Source organism: Phalacrocorax aristotelis, chromosome 1, assembly GCF_949628215.1.
Source record: "Phalacrocorax aristotelis chromosome 1, bGulAri2.1, whole genome shotgun sequence".
Taxonomy (NCBI): domain Eukaryota; kingdom Metazoa; phylum Chordata; class Aves; order Suliformes; family Phalacrocoracidae; genus Phalacrocorax; species Phalacrocorax aristotelis.
In genome coordinates this window covers 109,289,492-109,316,162 of record NC_134276.1, presented here as the reverse complement: position 1 = coordinate 109,316,162, position 26,671 = coordinate 109,289,492, and the positions used below count along the sequence as shown (strand labels likewise).

Below are 26,671 nucleotides of genomic sequence, written 5' to 3'. Positions count from 1 at the left end.
GAAGGGGAGGTGGTGGTGCGGCGGCCGGGAGGGACGGACGGAGGGTGGCGGCAGGAGGGAGCCCCTTCCCCGGCGGCGGGCATCGGCCTGCCCTAAGAGCTTCTCGGAGGGGAGCCGGCAGCGGGGCAGCCGCCATGGGGGCCGGCGGCGGGCTGGGGCTGGCGGCGGTGCTGGCAGCCGCCGTGCTGTGCGGGCCCGGGGGGGCGGCCGGCCGCGTCCTCAGCGGTGAGTTCGGCGGGAGGAGCGGGGCCGGCGTCGGCGCGGGGGGAACGCGGCGCTCACAGGAGCGGGAGTCCCCGAGGGGCAGGACTGGCACCAAACCCGCTCGTTAAGTGACCCGCGTGTTGGAGGCGAGCCGTGAAACTTGCTTCCGAGCGCTCGGCGGGGGCTGGTTCGGCGCGCCCCGGCGGCTTCCCCGGGGGTCTCGCCGCAGCCTCGGCTTAGCGAGCGTGTGCGGCCCGGCCGGGCTGCGCTGCGCTGCGGTGGGCTGCCGCACCCCCCCGGGCTGGGAGCGGCTGAGTGTCGGCGCTACAGAGGCAGAAAGCGAGGCTGTCAAACTTCTGCAGCAGTCTCAAGTCGGTTCCTGCCGATACGGCGTTGTCTTGCACGCGCAGAGTTTTGGATTTGATTGATTACCTGCGTAATCTAGCTCCGTTTTGACTGTTTAAAAAGATAAAGCGTGTGCCTCCTACAGCGTCTTTCTGAGGAACACGTAGATTCGTTTGTGTCTTCTTTGTATTATCGTTAGGACGAAAAAGCAAACTTTTAAGAGCATGCAGTATAGTTTTGTTATGTATATCTACAACTTTCAAAACTGAGAGGAAGACAATACTTCAGAAATCTCTATCTAACGCTTGATCTTTGGCTTAATTTAAGAGCTGGAGGATCGCATTGTTTCTTTCCAGCACACAGGTGCATATGCTCAGAAGCTGCTAAACTTAATGAAAAGGCTATTTTTAATTGCAGTTAGGGTCGAACCCTCCAAGCTAAAGGTAATGGGCTCTCTATGTGTGCAAGCAGATCTATACATTTGTCGTGGTATCAACAAAGATTTACACACTTGACTGCTTACACACAAGTTGTGTGTAAATCTCTGTATATGCAGGTAAGAACATGTGTCTTTATAAACTGATTCCAGAACAATGCAAATTAATTGTATACAGTTGTTTCAGAGGCTGTAATGGCAGCATGTCAAGAAAACTTTCTGTAGGTTTTCTTTTTGTAGCAAACACTTGGTTGCTATATTCAGATAACTTTCTTAGCTGCTGATAGAATACAGTGACTGACCATTTTGTTGATGTCTTATTTGAAGCAAGTTCACGTGCAGAACTGAGATGTGCTGTTGGGCTTTTGGTGAAACTGTCTTCCAGGAAACAATAGCTAAGTAGCAGTACTTCCAACATTTTGAAAAAAGCTTGCCTGTCTGAAGTGTATCCTGAAATATTTCATTTGCCTCTGATATACTGTCAACTGTACAGTCACATATGATACAGTAAAGCTCTTAGTGTAACAATTTATATGAATACTATGTAACACTTACTTTCAGGAATAATGAAGATTACTCATCAATGAGAGGCATCTCACATTAGTAGTCTCCGTGCAGGGGTCCACGTGTGGCTGAAGAAACCAGAGCTGAAGCTTCTGCATAGAAGTGACATATGTAGCAAACTGAGTAGAGGTCCAGCTTTTAAAACAATGCGTAATATGTGTATATGGCTTAGTCAAACTGTTCCTAGATGTGTATAAGGCTTTGGAGTTTGATAGAATACAGGCTCTCTACCCCATATTTCCCTGAAGCATTTCAAAGCATGTGATGAGTCTCGCGTCACTGTATTGTGCAGCTTATGCTTGCCTGGTAGAATACAGGAGAGGATTTGAAGCCACTTATGGAAGGAACCATATATGTTATATCAGGTATATTAGCTGACGTTGTATTCATTAGATAAAGATTGTCTAGACAATAACAGCTAAAGATAAGCATACTTACATGCTTATAGCAGAATATTCTGAAATACTGGCAGGAGAACTCTTTATCTCCCCTCTCAAGGACCCCAGCCCTATCCTGCCCCGTGCACATGGGTAGGGCTGGTACCAGTAGTAGTTGGCATTTATTCAAAAAAGGAATAGTACTATTGAATTACTGGGCAGAGCGTGCTCTCCACCTGACTTCCATCTAGCTTATCTGTCTGCCTTATATAAGAATTGACAGTTTGGACTTAGAGGCTCACATTTAAAATCATAAGTCTACATCTTAAACAGACATGTTTCTGTAAAATCGCTAATTTATGCTTCAGTCATGATAATCTGAATAAATGGAAATCTCACTGCTCTATGTGTTCCAAATAAATACGTAATTCCTCTCACTTGCAAAGAAACTGTTCCTGAAACTGACTTGAGTGCTGTTGGACCTTGTGGAAAGATTCCCATTTACTGCAGTAAGTTTGCAGCAGACCTAGCAGTAATTGCAAAATTGCAACCATTTTGGCCCCAGTGTCAAGAGGGCAGAGAAGGAAGTCTACCTTTTCAAAATGTCATTTCCCCAGGTAAAGGTTTCCTGTTTCTTTTTCCAAATATGTTTATTTTCCTAGGATGAAATGAAAATTATTATTTACATCGAATAATTCACACTTAGGTGTTATTTCTTCGTCATATTTAATTTGGGAATTGAAGTAATACAAATGCTTTGTAATTTTTAGTGTAGTTAGACAGATGTTTTGTGAGCAGTGCTTGCAGCCTCCATATCAGAATATCTAGTCTTGCCAGAGAATTGATTCTTAAAGAAAAAAAATCAAAGCAGGCTCAGGAGAAACTGCTGAGTTTGCCTTGCTGTCCCATGACATCATGAAGAACATGAAGTGATGATAATGCAGTTTGCAAAGATGCAATTACTTTAAGTATCTGTTGGGCAGGAAAGATGCAAGCTAATCTTGTTACTAATCATTTAACAGCCTATGTATTAATCATAGTCGTTATACTTTAATGGCTGCTGTTTGCTGTCTTTTTGTATTTCTATGGCTTTTCAAATTTTGCCCTTTGCTATTGCTATGCATCAGTAGCAGATTAAATACTGGTATGTGTTGCTTTAAAATCCTGTATCTATTGTGGTGTAAGAGTATTTGGATATATAAAACACCAAATGAAGAAAAACATTTGGTGGGTCATGAAACAAGTGCCTCTAAACTATAGGCTTATTTGCTTCAGATGCCTTTAAGGATGTGGATATGTTCATTCGTACAGCTTATGACCAGATTTGAGTTGGCCATAAAGTATTGTAAAGTAAGATAATTAAAGTAGTATCTTCATGGGTAATGAATTGAATAGAGATAACAAACCCTTTCTAAAAAGGCCCAATTTAATTTAATTCAACTGGCTTGGCCTGCTTATTACACCTGAGTTCTGTCTGTCAGACTTGAAGTATTTTCTGTAGATGAAACCTTCTGCTTATGTTTTGGGGGGCATGGACTGTTAATTTTAAGCTCTGTTTATAGCTCAGAATTTGAGAAAGTATAATTTGAAAAACACTGCCAGTCTCATCTACAGGGTACACATGCAACAGTTGTGTATTGAACACAACATTTTGTTGTGAAGCCCAGCATTTGGTTCTATACTACAAAAGCTTTTAATGGATATGCAAGCCCACGTGGTACAAGATCTTTTTGTTCAGCTATAGGTCTTGGTAATCACTAAAGCTGAGACTAAGAACTGCAAGGGAGGGTGGGCTTTTAACTCTCCCAGATTCCTTATTAATTCCTTTCTTTATGGACCTATTCTAAGTAGTGTCTTCATGGGTTCAAGTCAACAATCTAAGTTCTTAAAGTGGAATGAGGTGATGACTCCTGGATATAAAACATGTTTCCACTAAACAAGCTTTGCTCCTAACCAAGAAATTCCATAACATCCTGTGGAAGGACACTTTGCCATACGTAAACTGCTCATAATGACTTTCTCTTTGCAAATCTGTCATGCATCAGAAAAGAATGTATAGTACTAATGGGAAATAAGTAAGATGAAGCAATGACTTGATAGTAATTTCTGCACTATAATCCTGTACTCATACCTGTCACTCACTAGTTGGAAATTGAGTCTCTTGCTGAAGCAGTCCCCACTCTTACCACTGACAGACAGTAAGACCTTCTGTTCCAAGCAATCTTAAGGAATACTGAGTCCTAACTAAACAGTTGTCATAGCTTTGACTAAATCTAAATGTAACTATAGTATAACACTAATCACTCAAGGCTCACTTTGTAAGCAGTGAAGGAAAAAAAAAAGTATTTTTAGAGCGGGATTAATTTCATTTTAACCTAGATCTGGAAAATACTGCAGCTAGATACACCCTGAAAATGCCTGTTTCTTTCAGTTGTCTACACAGTGATGTCAATGAGCCAGATATGGACAGGTACATTGTGAATTACTAAATTTTGGTGAGGTTAAACCTGCTCTGTATATCTTAGCAGTTTCTTCACATACAGGGTTGTCTGTGATATGAATTAACCAATTATGCTTTACCTCCATTTGACTATTTATAAAGGAGAATTTACCCTAAGAGAAAAATATTCTAACTTATTTCTCCTCCCCTTAAAGGTCTTTTCTATTTTTACCTTAAGTGAACTGTCACCAATTCTAAGACTCCATGTGGATTGGCTTTTCCCACTTTTTTAGTAGAAGGTGAATTAACAAGGACTTGCCTGTTGCTTTTTTAGTTGTACGACTACTGCAAAAATGTGGCACTCTGTTGCACTCTTGTACTGAGATGCATATAAGGTGTCCCACCCTAGGAAACTTTGTCTATAAACCAAGGAAATTAATATAAGTTCACATCCATATATATAAATTTTACTTACATCTATGGCAAATACAGGTAATTTGGTAAAAACATCCATGAAAATACAATTACTTGGAAAAAGGCATTCAAATTTCACTGAAAAAGAATAAGAGAATGGATGATGCTTGCTCTGGATAATGATTCATGAAGAGTGTATTTTAATGACTGAATATTTATGAACTACTTCTAGAGACAAAAACGAGACACGAGCAATCAGCAGGAACTCTCAGAATTGCTTGAATTTATGTGTTGAGGGAGTCTACTGAAGTATATAAAACTAAGTATGTGTGAAAGTGTCTGCTGGTTTGGGACAGGAGAATGAGAATATTCCCTGCTCCCTTAGGCTGGCACACATTACACATAAGCCATTCAGACTCTACAGTTTTTGTGGGCTATTCCACAACCTGCTAACAACAACTTATTAGCTGCCATGTTACGTCTGTCTTAAAAGTATCTGGGAAATCTATTCTGGTCTTCACAGCTATGCAGAAGACTATTGATAAAGGGACTTAATTTGCCAGTCTTGTCAGTGTTTGTGTCAGTATTTATGCTTTTTTTTAATTAAACAGCTGAAAGGATGGAACATGACTGGTGTCTTTAGGCTGTGATAGATTAAAAAAAATGTTTGTGAGTGTATAAGACTTCTCAGATAAATGAAAACAGTCAAGCAAAACCACTGCTAACAGCTTCAGCAGTCAGTGTGTGTGGGTTTTTTTTTAAATTTCGGTTAAAGAATCCACATCCTGGAGCAGACTTGTAGATGTGTAGATCTTTCTAAGTCACCTTATTTCCTCTTATTTTGGATAGGCTTGAATAGATCGATTGACATTTGGGCGTTATCACTGGCCTCCCTGCTTGTGTCTGTGGAATTGAATAGGGTTATTTATACCCGTGAAGAGTGTTACACTTTGAGTAATTCTGCATTTTTTTAACAAACATGATTCGTTGTTAGGGCCACTGACATCCTGAGTAATACTGCAAAAGAAAATGTTTGTGCTTCATCTCCTATGCTCATAGTGACATTTCTCTTGTTGCTAATTGAGAAGGTGCATATTGTCCCACACTGAAATGCAAGCCTGTCGTCTCTGTGGATGCCAGCTCTAAGTTTCTAAGTACATTGTCCTCATCGTGCCCAATGAGGCGAAGGAGCCTACATTGCTCACAGTGACAATGTCACTAGACCTCTCAAAGACAGACAAGGGAAGAATGTAGGTCTGACACCAGTCTCTGTTCCTTCTTAACGTGGGAAGAGGGAAGTTAACTTGCAATTTTTAAGGGGTTGTTTTGCCAGCTGTGTTGGCACTTTGCGTTAGCCTCGAGGGCAGTGCCGTTTTGCACTGGCCCCTTATAGAAGCAAATGGCTGTCTGCCATAATCAGGACTGTGATATATATGCATAAAGTTCACATGATCAGAAGAGAGAAAAACCATTATTACAGGAAAAGCTAAATGGATCTCAGGTTTTACATTTATAATGTGCCAGATACCTGAAACAATGCTGATGCCAAAAAGTAGGTATGTTTCACTTAGAAGAAAGGAAAGCCATCAGGGCTTTAATGATTTGACCATGTCAGGGAAAAAGTAGTACTTTGGAAATACTTTACAGATTCTTTTTTTTTGACATATCACTTGAATCCATGACTAAAACTGTTTCATAAAAATGGTTATTTTCCAGTTGAAGATGCTTACCCTGTATTAATTTACATAATTGTAATCGTATGTTTTCCTGCAAGGGTGATTATGGATGGTGAAGTGTTGATTAGCTTCTTATGAGACTTAGACACCAAGCTACTTCTCTACAGCTTCATTATCAATGGCCTGATAGCCCTGCCATGTGTGCCAGGGCTGAGAAGCTAACTATAAGAAATAAATGGTTGTGTTGTTTTTTTTGTGAAATTAATGAATAAGCCTGTCACTCCTTGGTGAAGATGGCAGCCTTTCATGAGGGCAGGTATTCCAGTTCCCAGTACCTCAAGAACAAGCTGATCTCTGAAACACCACATCCCTGACTTTGAAAATCCAAACAAACTTGTAGTGTGCTCTGGGGAAGACATGTCTTCCCAGTGCTTTATTGAACACAATGAAAAAACTTATCTATGTCTTGTAGGACAAGGAATTCTTGCTAGCATCTTTCCAAGACCTAAAACAGTGCTGATTCTGAGTACATAGAGGCTTTAACAAATCTCCCCTAAAATAATCTATTTATATCAGTACCTGTCATCAGTGTTCGTATGTATGTTTCTTAATCACCTATTTTACTAGCCAGCTATCTTGCAGCAATATGCGGGGAAGCAATCAGATTTCATTTTAATTGCATTTGTATTCAGCTAGACGGCAAAATCCAGGTGTTAGTGATAAGTAATATTCTTTAATATTCAAATTAGAACTGCCCAATGCTCCTTTACAAACAGACTGTCTCCTTTCTTATTGCTCAGTTTTGTGAAAGTATAGCTATTATGGGTCTATTCAGAACAGTTGTTATTCAGAAATAACCAAGTCAACTCCTTATCCCCAAAAGCTCTTGGAAACACAATAGCATAATTAGTAAAGGCTGACATCCAGGTGAAAACTCAATTTCAGCAATAAATTAACTGAGAAATCACTTCGCACGGCAAATGAGAAAATAAAGATGATGGGGATGGGGCTGGGACGAATGCGTCTTAGGTAGTTTCATATTCTGCGTAACTGTACTAAATCTCTGTATGAATGGTGTCATGCAGTTATTTTTAGTTACCACTTCCATTGTCTCCTGTCTTCTCTCTGAAAGAGTTGCATTAATCCTAGAGATGGCTGTTTGGCTGGTGTCTGAGAACCTCTATCATTGTCTTTGCTGATTCACAAGATATGGTATGGTTAATGGCTAAAGATAAACTGGCCTGTGTTCGAGAGATAATAGAAAGAATCTACCTTTTACCTATTTTTATACATGCTATCTCTGCATCTATAATTTTTACATGCTAATGCCTAAGAATTTAGCAAGAAAGGCACTTCATTACAACAAGTATTGTAAGAAGTCTGGCTAATAGGTGAGCTTTGCTTAAGAGAGGTTGGGGCCAGCCTCTATTTTAAGCCACCTTAGATATTTTCTACATGCTAATGACTATATGATGTATGCATAATGGTGTATGCAAACTGTCTGCCTGTACATATATCTACCTGAAGTACAGCTACTTAATAGGTGTATGTGGCCCTCAGTTATCTTATATAAGCTTAAAAGGGACTTGGAACCTTTGAAAGTTTTTTCACAAAAGAAAAATCACTTTAGAGGAATTGTATTGTGACAATTAGGCATAACCCTAATCCAGAAAAAGTATAAATCAATAATGAATGCCTCTTCGCTTTGCAGACTTGGTCATTAGGAGAGTGAGAGGAAAAAGTACCTATTAAGGTATGGAAGTGTTAGCGGTGAAGGTATTAATACAGATGCAGGCTGGCATATGATCTGTGTAGCAGTTCGTAATTGAATGGCAAATTTGTTAGCACATGGAATTCCTTAAGCTGCTCAGGAGTGTGAGCTGAGCAACATCTGTGATTTGAATACTGACTCAGCGAGAGAACAATGTGTCTTCAGTATTACAAACTTTGGGAGAGAAGACAGCAATTTGCTTTTATCATAAATGAAGACAGAATGTAATTATGAAATCTTATCACAGTGGTATTTTTAAAAAAGTAATGAGTCATCGAAAAACCCAAATTAAATTCAGTAGATGGACACAAATATGATGCAGTAAAACATCAACAGCAGTAACATAATATATCAAAATGTGACCAGCAGCTGAACCCGATCAAAAGCTGACTGGATAATACAAAGGTCAGTAGACAAGATGCATCAGCTTTGAATCAAAATGTGATTAGGAAAATTTAGTCCCTTTTAGCCTGGTCATGTTCTGGAGTGCATTACTGGGACTTGGGATGGAGCACCCTGTGACACGGGGACAGGTGAAAACAAATTGTGACCAGTGCCCTGCATGCTGGTTACACAGCCCCTGAGGTGAAGGTGCTCATGCAAGCTCAAGACCAAGACTAGTCTTCATAACACAAGCAGAGAAATATTATCTAGCCAGTGGAATATTTTGGTTAATTTGCGTAGGTTTTTATCTTGCTGTTATTTCATGATCACTTAAGTCCTTGTGTCTATTTTGTTACTTTACTTTCGGAGGCCTCCATCAGTCTCATGCTGACCTTTGGGCCTCTGGTTAGTGCTAAATCTTTCACATTCATTTGTACCAAATGCTTCTCTATTTTTTTCTGAATCCATTAGCTTGGAAAGGGAAAAGTCGCAGTATGAAATAATGGACTTCTCTACAGCAGGCTTTATGTATTCCTTTGTTCTCCCCTCACATGTGCTATGCACGTGCAGTTGCTGTTCCCCACTAATCTATGTGGATGCTAATGGTAGCAGACCCTGGACTGTAGGTTAGTGTATGAGGCTCAAGAGGAAGATGGATAGGATTTACCAGCAGGGAGCATATCTTCTACCTGACATCTTCAAAACATCTAGCTGAGTCATCTTCTTTACTGAAGATAACCTTTGTGTGCCTCGTGGTCTGGGGGGGTGTAGTTAGGACTGAGCCTGATGCTCTTAGGGGTATCAGTCTTTGAGATGGGTACTTTAGGTCTGTCATGACAGACTTTTAGCAAATTGTCATTTAGAATTATTGATAAAGAGACCTATTATTTCTGTTTAATAAAGCATCATTATTAAAACACAATGGAGATATAATTGATTGAAATACTAGCTAAGAATTTGCTTCTTTCTCCTTTTCTTGAAGGAGATTTTTTTTTCCTGCAGAATTATCTGCAGAAATTTTTAAACTAAGTATCAAGTATCTAAGCTAAAAGCTATCTTTGTTTTAATGTTGATGTCAAAACATTCTACTGTGGAGCTGCTGTATGACACCCAAGGATGACAACTGTCCATATGAATGGAAATGGTAGCTAGCACTTCTTAGAGCAAGTACTCCACACTTGCTTTCTTCAGCTAATAGGATGGTGAGACAAAGTGAGCGCAAGGGAATTTCAGCCAGGTCAGGTTCTCTGCAGTAGGCAACTACAGCTGCTAAGGCTGAGGGAGCAAGGCCAGAGGTATGTTATATGGCAGATGTGTGCGGGAGAGGTAGAAAGAACAAACCTGGAGACATTTCCATTAAGGAAACTGGGGAGACCTAATCTTGCAGTTTTGCAACTGGGGGAAGAAAAAAGTCTTTTGTCTGTCAAGTTTGTTGTTGCTTCGACACAGCACTCTTCCCTCAACAGGCAAGAAAGCAATTGTTGATGAAAAGGTAAGGTGTGGGTTAATGCCACCAAGCCAAGTGTGCGTTCTGCCTATTTCTATGCCTAATTCAGACAAGGGTCTGGGCGGTTCTGCCTGGCTGAGGGAAGGAGGGCCAAGGATTAAGGAGCTGATACATTCCCTGAAAGGAAGGGTATAAGCACTCTACCTTCACATCTGCAGGGAGTCAAGTAGGATTAGCTGAAACCTCAACTTGTCTAAGAATTTGTAAGGGAAAATAGTAAGAATGAGTTCTTAGATCTTACTAAATTAATCAGTTTGGTCTTTGGTCTCATGCTGAACGGAGGACTAAATACACTAACATGCTTTTCTTTTTTCCTTTTTGAATACACTGTGATGAAACAACGTTTTCCTTGATGTTTTCTTTCATCTCTCAAGCAGCTCAGGGCAGATTTTCTGGAAATGTTGTAAAGGCCTAACTTGCCTATATTTATTCACGTTGTGTAGTATCTTAACTTGTTTCATTCGAAGAGATTTGCTTACAAATCTAGTTTCTATTCAGCTGTGACAGAAAAATTGGAATTCAATCTATACGGCTGAAATAGCAAATGTTACTTTAGAATTAACAGTGGAGTCTTGTCTGCTGCAAAGATTTTTTTTTTTTAGAAGGTGGTAAAAAAGCCCATAGTTAATGTTTCCATACTTCTCTGCTATACAATGTGGTCCATTCTGACATTTTTCACTGGTAAATTATTTCTGCTCTGTAGTTCAGAAATTAGTACTGAGAAAAAAGCTGTAAAAAATGAAACTTGAAAACTTGACATCTCAGTGTGCTCCAAGAAGAGCACTAAAATGTCAACTATTTACCAGCTATTAAGGCACAACTGCAGTTTTCCATTAACACATTGAACTAGCTCCACTACAGCAGATGAAAGTCCCCTTCAAACGAAGAAAGAAAAGATTCAGAGTAGGTCATTGCCTATACACAGGGACTAAATTAACTAGAACAAAAAAAATTCACAGCTTCTTCCAGAAAGCGTACTACTCTGCATCACATATTTCATTCACATCAGATGGGTCTTAATGCCAAATATTTATTAGTTTCTTGCTGTTTTCTCTGTTGTTTTCTAGAGGTATATTCTTGTACAAATGATGACCCTGTAAGGAGGAAATTATTTCTTGTGACACAGGTGTAGAGAGCAACAAATGAAAGTAGTAATTTAGGAATTGGACTGCACACAAATTTTCACTTGTTCAATTCTTTATAATACTTGATTTTAGAGTTACTTAACCCTGCGTGAACATGTGCAATAGCAACAGAATCCCCAAAAATTATTCAAATCAGTTTAGGGGAAGAAAAAAAAAGCCTTCACACAAAGTTTCAAGATTTTAATTCAGTAAACATTTCATATAAACCCCTGGGTACAGATTAGACCTTCACATCTGTATTCTGGATCACTCCAAGGAGACTTCCTGCTCTGAGTGCACAACAGGGGCAAGCTGTTACTGGACTCCACAAAATGAACATGTATTAGAGGCTGCAGTGGCAGCTATCGAGCAGCTCTTCTGCTGTTGTGCATCACAATGTCTGTCCTCCCCATCCCAGCTCTATGGAGTTCCACTTGGTTTCTTCAGCTTGCTGTAGTTGATGGAGCTGAGCCTTGACAGTGATCCAACCTCCGTATTGGACCAGTATACAGCAATTTATGGCTTAGGGACATGATTCTTTCAGAAGCTCAGAAACAGTATGTGCCATTTGGCAATGTGAGTCTCTGCAGGAGCGGACTGGAAGATAAGTACACTGAAGAAGCTTGGTCAGTTATCCAGCAAGGACTCGTTTTTCCTGTTGGAGAGGTCACTTGCTTGAGGATTTGGGAAAAATCAGAAGAGCAGAGACTGCATGAGAACAGAATGAGAGGGGCACTTCAGCCACCTGAGAAACACATGGGGAAGGGGAATGGATGCATGTGTTATGGATGGAAAGCTAGCTGTTTTCCCCATGAAAGGGAGGCACTGCGCAGGAGTTGAGATCAGTAGTAGCCAGCCCACTGATGTCAGTGGGTTGAAAGGTCCTGCATGAATGAAATCATGACAGGCATATTTTGATACCTGAGTTTGCTCACAATTTCCTACTTGGTATCAAGGAGGAGTATGTACACAGAATGAAAGGAATCGTAAGAGTGTACTGCTAAAAATTGTCTAGGAAAGAAAAAGAACAAGGCAATAGACAAAGGGTTCTCTGTAATTCTGTATATACATCTTGAATTAATGGTTTGAATCCAATCTTTAGTTACAGGGAGAAATTATTTGTTCTACATAATTCAGTGGTAGCCTTTTGATGCTTGCACTGCTATGTACATATGTGTACTCTGGCAATGAGCCATAGTCACTCACCCAGTGGTGAGGATTAAAATGTTGAACAGCTCCTCCTTCACTGTGCACTCAAACCTGTCAATGAGACAGAGCTTCTGGGGAAAATAAAAAGCATTGTGATCATGTTTGCAGAATTTGAATCGCAAGGTTATAGATGAAGGGAACGAGCTGTGATTTCACATGCAACTTTCATTCTTGCAGTTCCTACTTCTGAGCATTTAGAGTTATCACTTTGTTAATTTGATAATAGGCGTAGTTTTTCTTTTTGTTCCAAGAAGTCTTATGGAGAAATCCATTATTTTACATGCATCTGTAACAAAGGGTCTGCTCCTTGATTCTTCAGGATCATTGCCCAGCTAGGACTATGGATATTATTGCATTCATGGATAGCAAGGCTCTAAACTGATATGAATAAAGGGAAATGGCAGGAAAGGAATCGGAATGTACACAGCATTGTCAGGACATTATCAGAGAAAGACCAAATAGGTGGTCTCCCTGCTCTCGGAGCCTGGCTTGTTCTGCGGATATCTGTGGCGCAAGCTTGTCCTTACATTAGGTTATTCTTATTCCTGTGTTATTTTGGCAAATTAATTACTAATAAACAAGTAGCCTTTTAGCAGTCTGTTTGCCAAGCCTAAGTAAGAATGAGACTGCAAAGACACTTCTCATGCTGACAGTCTTTCTCCCAGATGAACCTTAATAGGGTGTCATAAAGAAAAGGTTTCAGAGATAACTTTTTTGAGAAAGGTTACAAGAATCATAGGGATAAACTATGTTTAGTTTTCTAGTGTTTCCTACTGCCCCTATAATTTAAATAGCTTTTCACAATAAAAAAATCTCCAAAATAAGATGTAAGTTAAGATTTAGTGAAAAAGCATGAGGTGATCCTGGTTCTACATTCCTGTGTTCATGCAGCTTTGATACAGTCTGCTTGTTCTTTGCAAATTCTTGAAACTGTGTTGTGTGCAAAATAGAGAAGTATTCAATCAGCTCTTGGGCTATATGCAGTCTACTATGGGAAGTGTGCTACTGTGTCATTCAGTATGAAAATGAAGCAACACTAAAGCAAGAAGAATTAATTTTACTGTATCTTTCACACTTCTTTGTTCACTTCAATGTTTATTTTTTTGCGTAGAGGAAAACACCACCTTAAACTTAAGTACAGCTTAAGTTATAGGATGATGTTGCTGTTTCCCAGTGACAAATTAATTTTTTTAAGGTAAAAGAGCATGAAACCTGTTCAAAGGTAAAGTCAAAGGTTGCTTACATGAGTCTTGGATCGGTGTTTGCTTAAGAGTGGGAGTAAACACAAGATTTCCAAATGCGAAACTTGATTATACAATATAATACCGTCCCTGCCAAATTTTCCAGTAAAATGATAAAATTCAATTGTTTCTAAACATTCTAGGTAATGCCTGTAATTCTTACTACTTTGGTATCTTTTGGTAATTCTTACTTAGCAAAATAAACTCTTTTCTTCTAAAGTGATAAATTTCCATAGTGAAAAAAAATCTTCATCCTTTAAGAGATGATTAGCTTATTTCCTTATATATATGTCTATTAATATATATAATATATTTAGAACCCTTCTCTTGTCCCCAAATAAATGTGTTGGAGCTCAGTTGCAGCTGATAAGTGAGTGTGTTCATTCCACATCTTGCATGTGTTGAATAAACTCTAGAGACTTTCACTAGCTGAAGATGATGATGATTATTTTTCCTTTTTAGGAAAAAGGTATGGGTCTGTCTTAGCCAAAGAACTGGAAGGAAAAAAACATTATTTTGTCATTTGGCTTTTGATTCTTTCCACAGATGTGACTCTGAAGGGCAAGAAAAAAAAATGGTGTGAATGCAGTAGATAAAGTACTTTCTGAAGGCATCACAGGGCTTATTTATGGTGTCTGGATAGTATTGTGATACCTGCTAATATCTGGAGTTGGTTGGCTGTGTTAAGGGGTGTTAAGATGATGACCACCTCCTCTAGCACCTCCAGTCCCAGGACTCCTCCTGCCTGACCGCGGGTGCCCACCCCGATACCCAGGGCCTCTCTGAGCTGAGGGATGTGGCTGCTACTTTCCCCTTTGCTCGCTAAATCAATGAAACCTGAGCATGTATCCCAGCACCACACAGACAGGACAATGATGCAGCCATCACACAGATGGCCACAGACAAGGCACAGCCTTCAACAGCAGCTATGTGCAGGACCCACAGAACACTTAGGCAGCCAAGTCCCCTCCTCCTTGTCGGCTGGTAGAGATAGAAGGTCACGAGAGAAGACACGTATCCAGACCCACACACTCTCTTCCTCTTTTAGATGCGACCACCTGCTTTTTTGCATTTCCTAAGTCTATATGGTCCCTCATCAGATTGCATAGTCCCACCAACCACCCCAACATCTTGGGTCCCCAGGTCTGCATCCTTATGAACTTGCAAAGTCCTGTTTGCCTGTGGTTTCTTGATAGCCCACCAATTAGTGTGTCTAATGAGTTGGGTGTTTTTCTTGTCTTTTTACTCCATTAAGTTTTCCTGTCAGGTTTGTAACTCTGTTTTGTTGAAGGCTTCCTGGTTTTCTCATTATCCCTTTTTGCACTGAAAAAGTCATTGACCAGTACAGTTAAAGGAGCAGACACTCTCCTTCCACACATGCTTACACTTTGTATTTAGACACATTGTAGCAAAAAGCAGCTACGAGGTCCTTGTGAATACACCCTCTCAAGGTTAACAGAATCAAGAAAATGCTAGCTGCTTCTTGCCACTAAAATTGAGTATTTTAAACATTCTTTTTTCTGATCAGATAGCTTTGTTACCAAATAGAAGTGGAGTTGGTCCATTAGCATGAAATAGTTAATAAAATACCCTCCAAACAGATCCTGGCTTTAACAGAGGGGCCTGATGGTACTGTCATTAAAGTAAAGAACATCCTTCTAGAAGTTAGTGGGAGTTCTCAGTGTCTTGGAGACTTTCACAGGTCTTGGGAAGAAAGCCATAGATTCCCATGGACTGTGTAATATTTGCAATTTAAATTAAAGCTGAGGTTTTCAGCAGTGTAGGCCCTTTCATAGATGGGCACAAGAAAAAAAACCTACTGTCCTCCATCACTGTATGCATGCTGTGCTTTTTTTTTTACCTTCAGGTGTGATATTCATTAGTATACTCTAAACACACTCATATTTGTATTTTTCAGGTCAAAAGGTGTGCTATGGTGACCTCAAGCGTTCCTGTTACAAGTTAGCTTATTTCCAGGACTTGTCTAGACGAGTGGGCTTTCAGGAGGCCCGCCAAGCCTGTGAAATTGATGGTGGAGCTTTACTGAGCCTGGAAAGTGAAGCTGAGCAGCAACTGATAGAAAACATGTTGCAAAACCTCACTAAGTCAGGCTCTGGGATTTCTGATGGTGATTTCTGGATTGGGTTGTGGAGAAGTGGTGATGGACTAGCCACCTCAAGCGCTTGCCCTGATCTCTACCAGTGGGCTGATGGAAGTATTTCACCATTCAGGTAAGTCTGTAAAACTGCTTATTGAGAAGGTTCCATGGAAAGAAATGGAGAGTGAAATGCCCGGCAAGTCTTCTAGAAAGAAACGTGAAGACTTGGTGTCCCATGAAGTTAGTAGCATCCCTCAGATAAAGGGGAGTTGGCAACGAGGACTGTAAAAGGATGTCATAGTGTGGCTTCAGCCTACAGTTTTCTTTGCTCCCATCTCATGAGTTTGCCTCTGTACAGCTTTTGGAGTTTTTCTGCCCCACATAGAGGATATAGGATGTGGTCTGAGAGCAGGCAGACAAATTCTGCAAGGCTCTAGCCACCTTGAATCAGGGAGCCAGCCACCAAGTAAATTAATGCATGTTATTTAGTGTAAATTGTTCTGTTTCTACCCTGTCTTTCGAAAATCCTTTAATTTCTTGATTAAGCAAAAGACCAGAGTAGCAGCAGCCCACAGGACTCTGCACATCAGGACAGGTAAGAGTCAGAGAGGAAGGAAAACAAGTGGCAGAGCAGTAGGATGTTATTTCTGCAGAGCTGTTTTGGTCAGACTGTTTTTGAAGATCCAGAGATGTGGAGCCCAGGCCCTAAACTCCTTTCACAGGGGAGCTGTGGGAAATGCAGCATATCTTTGAAGAGGATGGGGTCGTTGGGGTTGATGTATTTTCATTGATGTAAACTCCTTTCCTTGGCATCCTGGTGAACCTTACCTTCAGAGCTGAAAGTCTGTCTTTATGTGTACCACTAGAAATTGGTATACAGATGAGCCTTCCTGTGGAAGTGAAGCCTGTGTTGTGATGTATCATCAGCCAACTGCAAACCCTGGTCTGGGAGGGCCATACCTTTATCAATGGAATGATGATAGATGCAACATGAAGCACAATTTTATCTGCAAGTATGGCCCAGGTAGGTGAAACTAAAGTTATATTTCACAGGTGGGACGCTTAGGAAAAGAATTGCCCTCTGTTTTGTGAAGGAATCTGCAAATGTCTTGTGGCCTGTGCTACCAATTCCTTTGGTGTGTGACTGACTGAGCTGATATTTACCAGGGCTGTAGTATATCAGATCTAGTGGTAATTTAAGTAAACCTATCTGTATCCAATTAGAATGTTTTCAAGGTTAGCTTCACTGCCATGCATTCCCAGGTTTACTTTGATTGAACTAATTCACTAGGGTTTTTTTATTCTCCACAAAGTTTTTTTAAGTGACCATTTACTACTTTCCTTGCTTGTTATCAAGTGGGATGGTCAAGGCATCTCTTGGTCCTACTGTAAAAAAAACTACAGTGTCCTTGCATCTTCAGGCCTCTGATATTTTATACCAACTTACGTGTGGTGGCTGTTTCTAAAAGTTTTAACATAAAGAAAGAAAAATAGAAGTCCAGAACAGCAGAATGAAAATTCTGCATTCATACATGTAGATGTATAGATATGAAAAGCAGATGCATACTAGTTCAGATGGTGAAGGAAAAAGCCAGATCTTAAAGAATTTGGCTGTGCTTCCAGACGTGACATAGGTTCTGTATATGTCAGTAGAGGAAACATGAAGTATAAACTAGAACTTTGTGCAAACAGAAGGACCTGAAAAGTAAACTTTCAAGTTGAGTCTCTAACAGTTTCTACTTCTGGTGGTACTTACAGTAAATGAAAACATGTTTTCAGCAGGATCATGCAAATATTTTCAAATAATTTCTGGTGTGTCTGCTTTTCAAAAACTAAGCTGAAAGTCAGAATCCGTATGAAATCCTACTCCTAGCAGCTATTTGACCTAATTCTGTGGTTTCCTACCTGCTTTCTCTAATCTCATCATCTAGTAATGATCACACTCTTTGTAGAGATCCAGGCTATATTCTTCTTCCAGTTTTGGTGGATTTTCTTTTCCTTCAAACTTCAGCTTTCTCACTGTCTGATATCTTAAAGGAGATATTAATGGCAATTAATATTGCAAGAAAATATTAAATGCTTGGAAGGCTTGATATAGCCACATATTTTACCCCCACTCCCCAAATTTGTTTCTGCTTCTAATGACTATCACTCTCTTATGGTGATCATGTATCATCTTGGTCACACAGACTGTTCAGGAAACTGATGTATATAATTTTATAACTTTTACAACTAATCACAATTATTTATATTGTGTTCTTGTTATTTCAACAACTTAAAATATTTTTAAATAACATTCTAATGTCAGAAAATGCAGGTTTGATTAAGAGGGCTCAGTTTCAAATATATTTCATATCTTTAAAAGCAAACAGATTTAAGTGAAATAATTATTCTGTAATAGTGAATGAACTACTACCATTCTAGATGTGATAATAGTTTTTTTCCTATTGCTTTCACCATCTGAAAAAATGCCGAGTATTTTGGATTGGCAGAAAACAAAGTGATAACAGTAAAAATGAAAATGAATATAGATTTCTTTCACTATGTAGAAATAGATTACTAGTGTATAATGAGGCATATAATAAGGCAAACAATGTATACCTAGATTATTATTAGGACTGACATTGTTAAGCAGCTAAATACAGTGCTGGCTGCATTGTAGCTATTTACTTTTCAAGCTGTTGGAATTGTGCTCTTTAGGAAAAGAGGCTGTTCTCCAGAAATGTATTTTTCTATCACATGGAGAAGAAGAGAAGACACATAAATGTATATAAATAGGTATATGGCATTTCTTTCAATGCCTGAAGAAAGTACCACAGTCTTTGTAAGAAAATTACAATTGCTATCTAAAACCTAGTGAGACTTACAAATGACCTTTCCCCTCCCCCATAATAGCTGTAATAGCTTCAATGTCAGCCATTTCCAATGCAAAATGCATCCATTTTACCAGGAGTATTAAAGTGGCACATGCATATTGAATTTCACTTTGTTATTTGAGTAGATTGTTTTTCACAACTTTCCTGTCTGTTTTGAGTATATGGTGCATGATACCAGTCTTACGCCAAAACACATCGGTTGTAGATGACCACGATGAAGTTGCATGTAATTGTATCTGCAGCAAGTTTAGGGCAGTGCTTATTAGGCAGTCGTACTCAAGCAGCAATCACATTTCTGATAGTCAATTCTGTTTTTCTAAGCCCTTTTTATAGCACCTCACTTGACAGCATTTACTGTTGCAATGTTCAGTCTGGCTTTAGATATATTGATCATTCTGCAATCTTTAATTCTAGGTTGGTAACTGCAACCACGTTTAGTTCCTATCCAGATCCTGTAGGTTTGATTACGCAATCGGATTAAAAACTCATCTCTTATTCTGCTGTCTAGCGCCACCAACTCAGTCCTTCGTGGTATTAGGATATCCTTATATATGGCCAAATGTAGCTATTTTTTACCAGAGTAGATGAAATAACTGCCTTTGTTCTAGTAGGCTTTATGCTCCTTCGATTTCTCCCAGCATTTTGTGTTTACCAGGACACTTGGAACTGCAGATTAATAGCAAATAATATTACTTTAATCTTATGATAAAGGCATGGTATTCAAACAATCATGCAGATTCCACTCCTATGCCCATCCTTTCAATATGAGGATGTTTCAATATGAGGAGTTTCAACTTGTAAACTCTTAGTTGTAACAGTAGCCACAAGTAGACTTGCAAGCCTCTGCAATACAGCTCAAAGTGATGAAGTGGTTCTCCAGTTTCTGATGCATTACAAGAAATATGATACTATCATTCCTTTTTTGGTAATTTTACTTCCTTATGTGATGTGCTAGTACACACTGCCTGTGATTTGTATTTTAGGGCTGCCTGTTGCAAATCCAAACTATATAAAGCTGACATTGAACTTCACAGCTGATATCTAACCGTCTGTAAGCATTATTTTGAAAATTTGAATAAGATTTAAGTATTAGTCAAGAAGACTTCCTATCATATTGTTTTAGGATCATCTGCACAAATTAAACTTTGAATATGTTAGGAGTTTTATTCAGCACAAGGAGTTAGAGGTTTCAGTGATTTAGCCAGTAACCTAGCAGAGGCCACCAAGAATTGGAACTAGAATAAACTATACCCATTTCCTAAGGAGCAAAAAAGTAGGATCTAGAAGTGATTTGACACTAGTTTGCAAATAGTCTTTGGTAAGAAGATTAAATGAATTAAATGAAGAATTACACAATTATTGTTTTGGAGAATGTATCCATTTCTGTGATACTGCATGCAAAATAATGAAAACATCTGTTTTATTCCGCACACTTCTTCAACAATTGATTTCAAATATTGATTTAACAGATAATGTCTTAGAAAAAGAATTAGGAGACAGAGCAGAGCCAGATTACGGTAAGAAATTTCAAAACATTAAATTGAGTTCCAATGGTAAATACATAATTATAAGGATAGCTTACAAGAACCTCCAAAATTACTCAAATTTAACAGCCATGTTTTAGAACTGGAACATAGGAAAAATTAATCCTTTAGAGAGCAATAGCTAAAAATATATGGCTATTGTTCAGAATAGCACTGCTCATAATTCTTGTTCCAGATGTAATCCTAATTTTGCAATAAAACCTTGTTTACAAATTTATATCCAGCAGTTTAGTCAATTCTGAAAATGTTCATTTTTCCAATATGATTTAGGATGTAGTTACTATTAATTTATTTGACAACATAACAGCCGTATTTTGTACTCACTGTTTTCCTAAAATGTCTGGTGTCCTTTTTAGGTATTTTTCCAACAGTGCCAGCAGGGAATACTTACGACACAAGCAAACCAGAAGATCAGTATCATGTTATTGCTACTGAAACAGGTAATGTGTTCATATGAATTGAGTGTTCTGGTAAAAATATCAATAGTGGACTCAGTTAAATTAATCTTTAACAATTTCCATTACTGTCACTGGGAGGAAGCAGCGTATTTCCCCAGGAAGTGCCCTGAAAAAGTATACTTTTTAATAACATTTCAAAAGTTTTAGTCAGTCCTCTTCGTAACTGTGGAAACAAATTATTTCCACGTCTCCCAGAACTTTGATCCAAATCTACAGTTTAGCAGTCCTTGAAATCTGCACTGTTCTCTCTGACCCTGGTGAGTCTCTGTCAGGGTGCAATATTTCACCAGTGTTCACCCAGCTGTAGAGTGTCTCCTTCTGGGCTGTGGTAACCCATGCCTCGCCTCTCTCTATCTCCTCCTCATGTCTTCCCCAACCTGTGTAACAAACATGGTGCCTACATTAGCTTTCATATCTGATATCTGGGGCTCACAAAAAAGGCACAAATTAAATCTTTCCTAACAGATAGACCATGAAGTTTTCAGTTATCTGCAGGATAAACACTTTGCCAAGGCTCCCCCAAATACCCTGTGTTTTAAGGAATACCATATGCTAAAAGGAGTTATATGCTTTCCTGAGATTTCTAGCAGAGATGGCACCTCATATTTTGAAAAAGGATACCTACTGCCTAGGAGCTTGCTGTAATGCTCCCAGATCCTTCATTTGGCGATTTATGTCCTGAATGGAGTCTTGTTGTTCATGAAGAGTTATAACATGGCCTAAACTCAAGGAATTAAACGTCTCTGAGGAACAACTCAGGATTTTACAGGATTACAGCATGGGATTATGGAAAACTGACGCTCCCTTTCCACACTTGTTGGCTGGATTTGAGCCATTTTACTAACTGATGTTCCCATTGTTTATAACTCCAGAGGAATGAGTATACTCAAGAAGTGTATTTTGAAATCACTATTACTATTTTTACAAACTATGCAAAGACTTATCTGAAACTTATAAGCAAACCCAACCTGAATATTCACATTTATTCTTGCTAGTGAAAAATATGCTCAAAAGAGGACAATGGGTAAGAAAGTCTCCACAATTTGTACTTAATGTATACTGTTATAAAACATGGGCATATAGTTACTGAAAATCAGTCAGACCCTTTCTGGAAGTTGTAGACCCCATCCTCTTATTCTAGGCAAATAATAGAGTGCCACCTTGTACCATTTCCCACTCCTTTTGCCCAGGGACCTGCAGGGGAGCACCTTTAGTGCTCTCCTCATTAATCGAGGACAGTGTACGTTTGTCTTTTAAGGGAGATGGGGAGACGAGCAGGGTTTGTTCCTCTTGTGGTCCTGCATGGGTGGGAATCCAACATGTGAGGGCCAATGAGTAGACGGGTTACACGGGCTGTAAAAATAATAGTCTGTGAAATATACTTTCTTTAAATATTTGAATTTTCAATTATAAAATTGGAAATCTCACAATGATGCACATAGAAAATATCAGAATTTAAATCCTTAAGATATGTTTTGCACATTGCTGGAGACGTACTATTTTATTCTTGATATTTCTGAGTCATCATTTTGGAGCTCTTCCTATAGAAGGAATGTATAAATGTTCTTTTGTGTCATTCAATGTATTTCTGATATTTTACTCCAGATTTTTACTCCTGTGGTTAAGAGTATTTCAACATGGGAGACATTAATAAGAACTTTTTGTCTTGTAGGTATAATTCCAAATCTAATTTATGTTGTAATACCCACTATACCACTACTGTTGTTGATACTGGTGGCTTTTGGGACCTGCTGTTTCCAGATGCTTCATAAAAGGTAAAATATACTAATCCAAAATGGTCTTGTAATGCAGAATTCATGTTTCCATTGGCAAGCTATTCATACTGAAAGACTGCTTACATCTGTCCCCAAATATGCAAATAAGCATCTTTTCATCTATTTAAATCCAAGTAGTTTACAGCTGAACATTCATGATCAGGCTTTTCCACAATACACAAATAGTTCCAGGTCTCTCAAAGTATGCTGCCATTAGGAGTTCACCTGTTTCTGAAGAAGGTATCTTTGCTGACTATTTGATATACTGAGCTACTGTCAGCACTTTTACTTCACGTCTTCCATCACGATTACCACCTGTGCAGCATCTGGGCTTTGCGGAATAGTAGTGGGATCCTCACTGATACAGGGCGAAGTCACGGACTCATCTTAGTTTCTGACCAAAAGTGCAGTTTTTTCCGAGGATAAAACTAAGGGCCAGCAGCTGTTTAATGCTGTTTCAGTGCACATCCCATATGAGCAACATATGGGCCCCTGGAGCAGACAAATTGAAAAGAAAATGCAAAAACATGTTTTGAGCCGCATACCAGTGCAACTCCTTTGTACATCGTGTATCTGTCAAAGAAGATGCATAAAGTACATAGCTCTGTGTACATAGATGTAGTATCAAACAGATGTATTATTATGCAAATTGGAAACATTTCAGCCTATGAAGCAGGATATGTTTTGATCCATGCTTTAAAATTCTTTGGACCTTTTATCTTTCTCAAAATATGATATACCAAGATATGACAACATATAATTTTTTTTTCTGAAACTTTCTAGGATATTTTTCATTCTGCAGGTTTTTTCATGAAGCCTTCTCAAGTAAAAGTAACCCAGAAAAGTTTACATTGAAATATATTTTATGGATAAACACTCTTTTAGTAAAATAACGAGTAATTAACAGATGCACAAGCTGTTATGTCTCTTGAAGCGCAGGAATGCTAGTAAGGAATATGACATCACTCTTTTAAGAAATTAGGGAAAAAAATTCCTCCTTACTTTTAGCCTCTATTTTTTATTTGTGGTTTTAATTTAGCATTTTCTGCAAACAGCTGAAAAGACTTATTTCAAGTAAGAAAACACTCCAAATGTCAAATCTGCTTATACCTATATGAGTGAGGGTACACTGATGTTCACAGCACTCCTTAGTGATGTGCCTCATTGAAACAAGTGAACATAAAAGGTATTTTGATGGTGGTCTGCATCACATACTAGATTGTGTCTTTGTTATGCACTTTCCTATAAAGAAAAGCTAAACGTGCATATTCCAACCTGACTTATGGTAGGCAAATTCATTGTTGTGAAAGGTTGTATCCAAACCTACATTCTGGGGCTGTAGAAGGTTGGAAACTCAAAGCAATGAGGAATAAAGGAATCGTATGTGTAACAATAGCAATTATATAAGTAATCTAACTCTGGAACCCTTGTACAATGGAGCTGGATTTCTTGGTAAGTATGACATATGTGTTCATACCTTTTCTGGCAGCTCTTTCTCTCCCTAGAAAAGGTTCAGCTCTTGAATACTCCTGGGAAAACAATGAGATTCACGGCCCACTGAAATCAATAGAAACAGTAGTGTTGACTTCAGTGGGCTTTGATCAGGCCTGTGATGCTATAGCAGTTCATCCAGAAGTGATTCATCTGAACGTCCAAGACATAAAAATTGCATGACACAGACATTGGAAATTCAGCTTGGAAGACTGTACTTTTTCTGTTAGCTGATTAGTTTGGTAGACTAAATGATAAAAAGATCAGGGAGAAAATGGACTTGAATCAAAACAAATGGGTGTTTTTTCGGAATGTTCATTTTGGGTTGCACCAAAGCTTTTAATTAAAGAAAGTAAAACAAATTTTCTTTAAAATTCATTTAAGTCAAAAGAGAATATTCTGGTATCACAAAAAATGAAGTCTTCTTGCTTATCTGTTGAAACAGAACTTTGTTTTTTAAAAAAATGTTTCCCCATCTATTTTCAGTTATATTTCCACATATGACCTACCTTGTGAATCATTTCGGTTCATCACAAATATGCAGTTCTTGGGTAAAAAGCAAATGAAAAAAAGGGGCAGCCACTTGAACTGATCATCTGGACACTGTAGAGCTTTAGCAAAGGGATTGTGTCCTGCTGGGGAAGGAGGGATCCCCAACTTTCCAAATGAACCTGACTTCTCATTCTTTTTTAGGCTTCCACAACATGGTGACCTTTCCTCTGAAAGCCACAATCCATGGCCAACCAGGACATGCCTAGCTTGAAAGGTCATGACTAATTTTGCCTGGCATTGGGCTCTTAAAGGGTAGTAATAAGGCAAAGCAAAACATCTTCCCTGTAGCTAGTAGAAATGACCAGCTCATTCATGCTTAGATGCTCTCCCTTTCATTTCTTCCAGGGAAGCAAGGAGAAACTGCTTCAAAGACCCATCTCCATTATCATCTGAATGCCTTGCAGAAAGTTTAAATTCCAACCTGGTATATTTCTCAGTTTCTATGATTGCATTTGATGGTCAAAACAGTGATATGCTCAAGCTATTTATTGCATCTTCCTCATCTTTCTTACTAAAACTATTTCCTGAACCAGATGTATAGCTGTTGAAAATCTGCGTAGGTTTGCTGAAGACAAGCTCATTTTATACAGCTAAAGTTCTGATCCTAGGTATTTAGAAGTTGTGCCTGCTGTGTGGCAAGAACTTTCCATTCAAAATATTTTGTCATTAATTTACAAAATATGCCTGATTTTGCTGTATTAATCTGGAAGGAAGTAGTGAATCAATATCTTAAAGAAAGAAGTGCTGAAACGACTTGATTCATTGTGATTGCTTTGTTTATAGCATTGTGGCCTGATCTAAAGTCCACTGAAACCAATGGGAGTCTTTTCAGTTACTCCAATGGGCTCAGGTACATAATGCATTACTTTGTAGGACTTCAGAGGTAAGTCTGGAGGGGCTAAAAACTACTGTACCATCCAGCTCCCTCAGAGTACGTTTTCAATCAACTCAGACTCACGTTTACTCACCAGGAAAGGAGTAAAACTGAATCTATAGGACTGTTGGGATCTTGACTGTCAGGTTTCCAACTTACAGAATTATGTAGGGCTACTTATCCTCTGGTTTTTACTTAATTGGCAGTAAATATCAGTGAAATATTCCGGCCAGAGACTAAAACATTTCGATTGAAATGCAGCTGCAGTGGCTCATGAAGTGCCTTTTCTTTTCAGTAGACTGCAGTGCACTGTCATCTGGCATCTAAGTGAGGGAAGGTGGTGTGTTGTGACAGTCACAGAAGAGATGCTAGCCATGTGGAAAGACTGGCATCAACTTACAGGGTACCTCAGGGCTCCCCGTAAAGATTAGAGTGAACATTTTTGCAGTGCTGCAAAGCAAGTGTTTTTGGAACCAGTTTTATCTTTTTTATTAAAAAACCCAGACACAAAAACTACTATTGACAGTTTTGAATGAAAACTAGGCCTAAGGAAGCTTTCTACCAGTCATTCATTGCCAGGGGTCTGATTCATGTGCCATTACTTCATTAGCAGTTAGGTCAAGCCCTGATGGGGAGAGGCTTTCTGGCGTACCAGTACATACTGGTACCTGTTAGTGTACTGTGGTCACAGGGGTGCAGCTCTAGGATGTTCATGGGCAGGGTTGCAGTAGCCCCCTGGGGTGGGTGGGCTGCACCCTGAGCACACCAGACATGGGCTCAGGGGTGTCTGTGCTCCCATCCCCCATAAGTCCCCCCAGACAGGGGAAGCTCCCAGCCTCCCACTACCGTGGTCAAACAGTGTCCACACCCGCCTCTGACAAGAGCACTCTGTATGAGTAGGTGTGGGTGAATGTGAACTGAAAAAAGGGAAAAATAAATACGGGCCAGGTCAGTTCAGTTCCTGGGAGGAGCGCTGCTAAGCAGGGTGGTCCGGTAACTTTGGTAGCAGTTGCTTACCTTGACCCGCTGCTGCGGTGCTATGTTTGGTGCAGCATCGGCACAGCCCTTTTGTGGATGGGGAACCTGTGCTATGAAAGCAACAAAGACGGCCTTCAAATAGGGGATGAAATACCCAGGTCTGATCACAAACCTGAATCGGGACCACAAAGGCACACATGCACTGAAAATAGTTTATATTTTTATTTTTCAGTAAAGGAAGAACAAAAACCAGTCCAAACCAGTCTACACTATGGATTTCAAAGACGCCTAGGAAGGACAGTAGCATGGAGGTATAACGATTTACTGACTGAA

At 39.3% G+C, this 26,671-nt stretch overlaps 1 protein-coding gene across 5 annotated transcripts; it reads left to right on the top strand.

The window, feature by feature from the left end:
* On the top strand, positions 1-26,671 carry CHODL (chondrolectin). Of its 5 annotated transcripts, XM_075101649.1 has the most exons (8): positions 41-225; positions 15,611-15,923; positions 16,657-16,814; positions 20,136-20,183; positions 20,567-20,650; positions 22,341-22,443; positions 24,832-24,910; positions 26,571-26,671. In XM_075101649.1, exons 1-8 carry the CDS (start codon positions 135-137, stop codon positions 26,571-26,573), a joined length of 879 nt encoding a protein of 292 aa, XP_074957750.1. In that variant the 5' UTR covers positions 41-134; the 3' UTR covers positions 26,574-26,671. The 5 variants fall into 5 exon arrangements, with proteins under 5 accessions (XP_074957788.1, XP_074957750.1, XP_074957770.1 ...); XM_075101687.1 differs by lacking the exon at positions 24,832-24,910 and having other exon boundaries at positions 1-225; XM_075101669.1 differs by lacking the exon at positions 20,136-20,183.

Bases quoted from the DNA above. Each gene is read 5' to 3' on its own strand.
- CHODL (XM_075101687.1), top strand. From the start codon at position 135: ATGGGGGCCGGCGGCGGGCTGGGGCTGGCGGCGGTGCTGGCAGCCGCC. The intron at 15,924-16,656 runs GTAAGTCTGTAA...GTGTACCACTAG, and splicing joins GGAAGTATTTCACCATTCAG to AAATTGGTATACAGATGAGC. The intron at 22,444-26,570 runs GTAAAATATACT...TTTATTTTTCAG, and splicing joins TTCCAGATGCTTCATAAAAG to TAAAGGAAGAACAAAAACCA.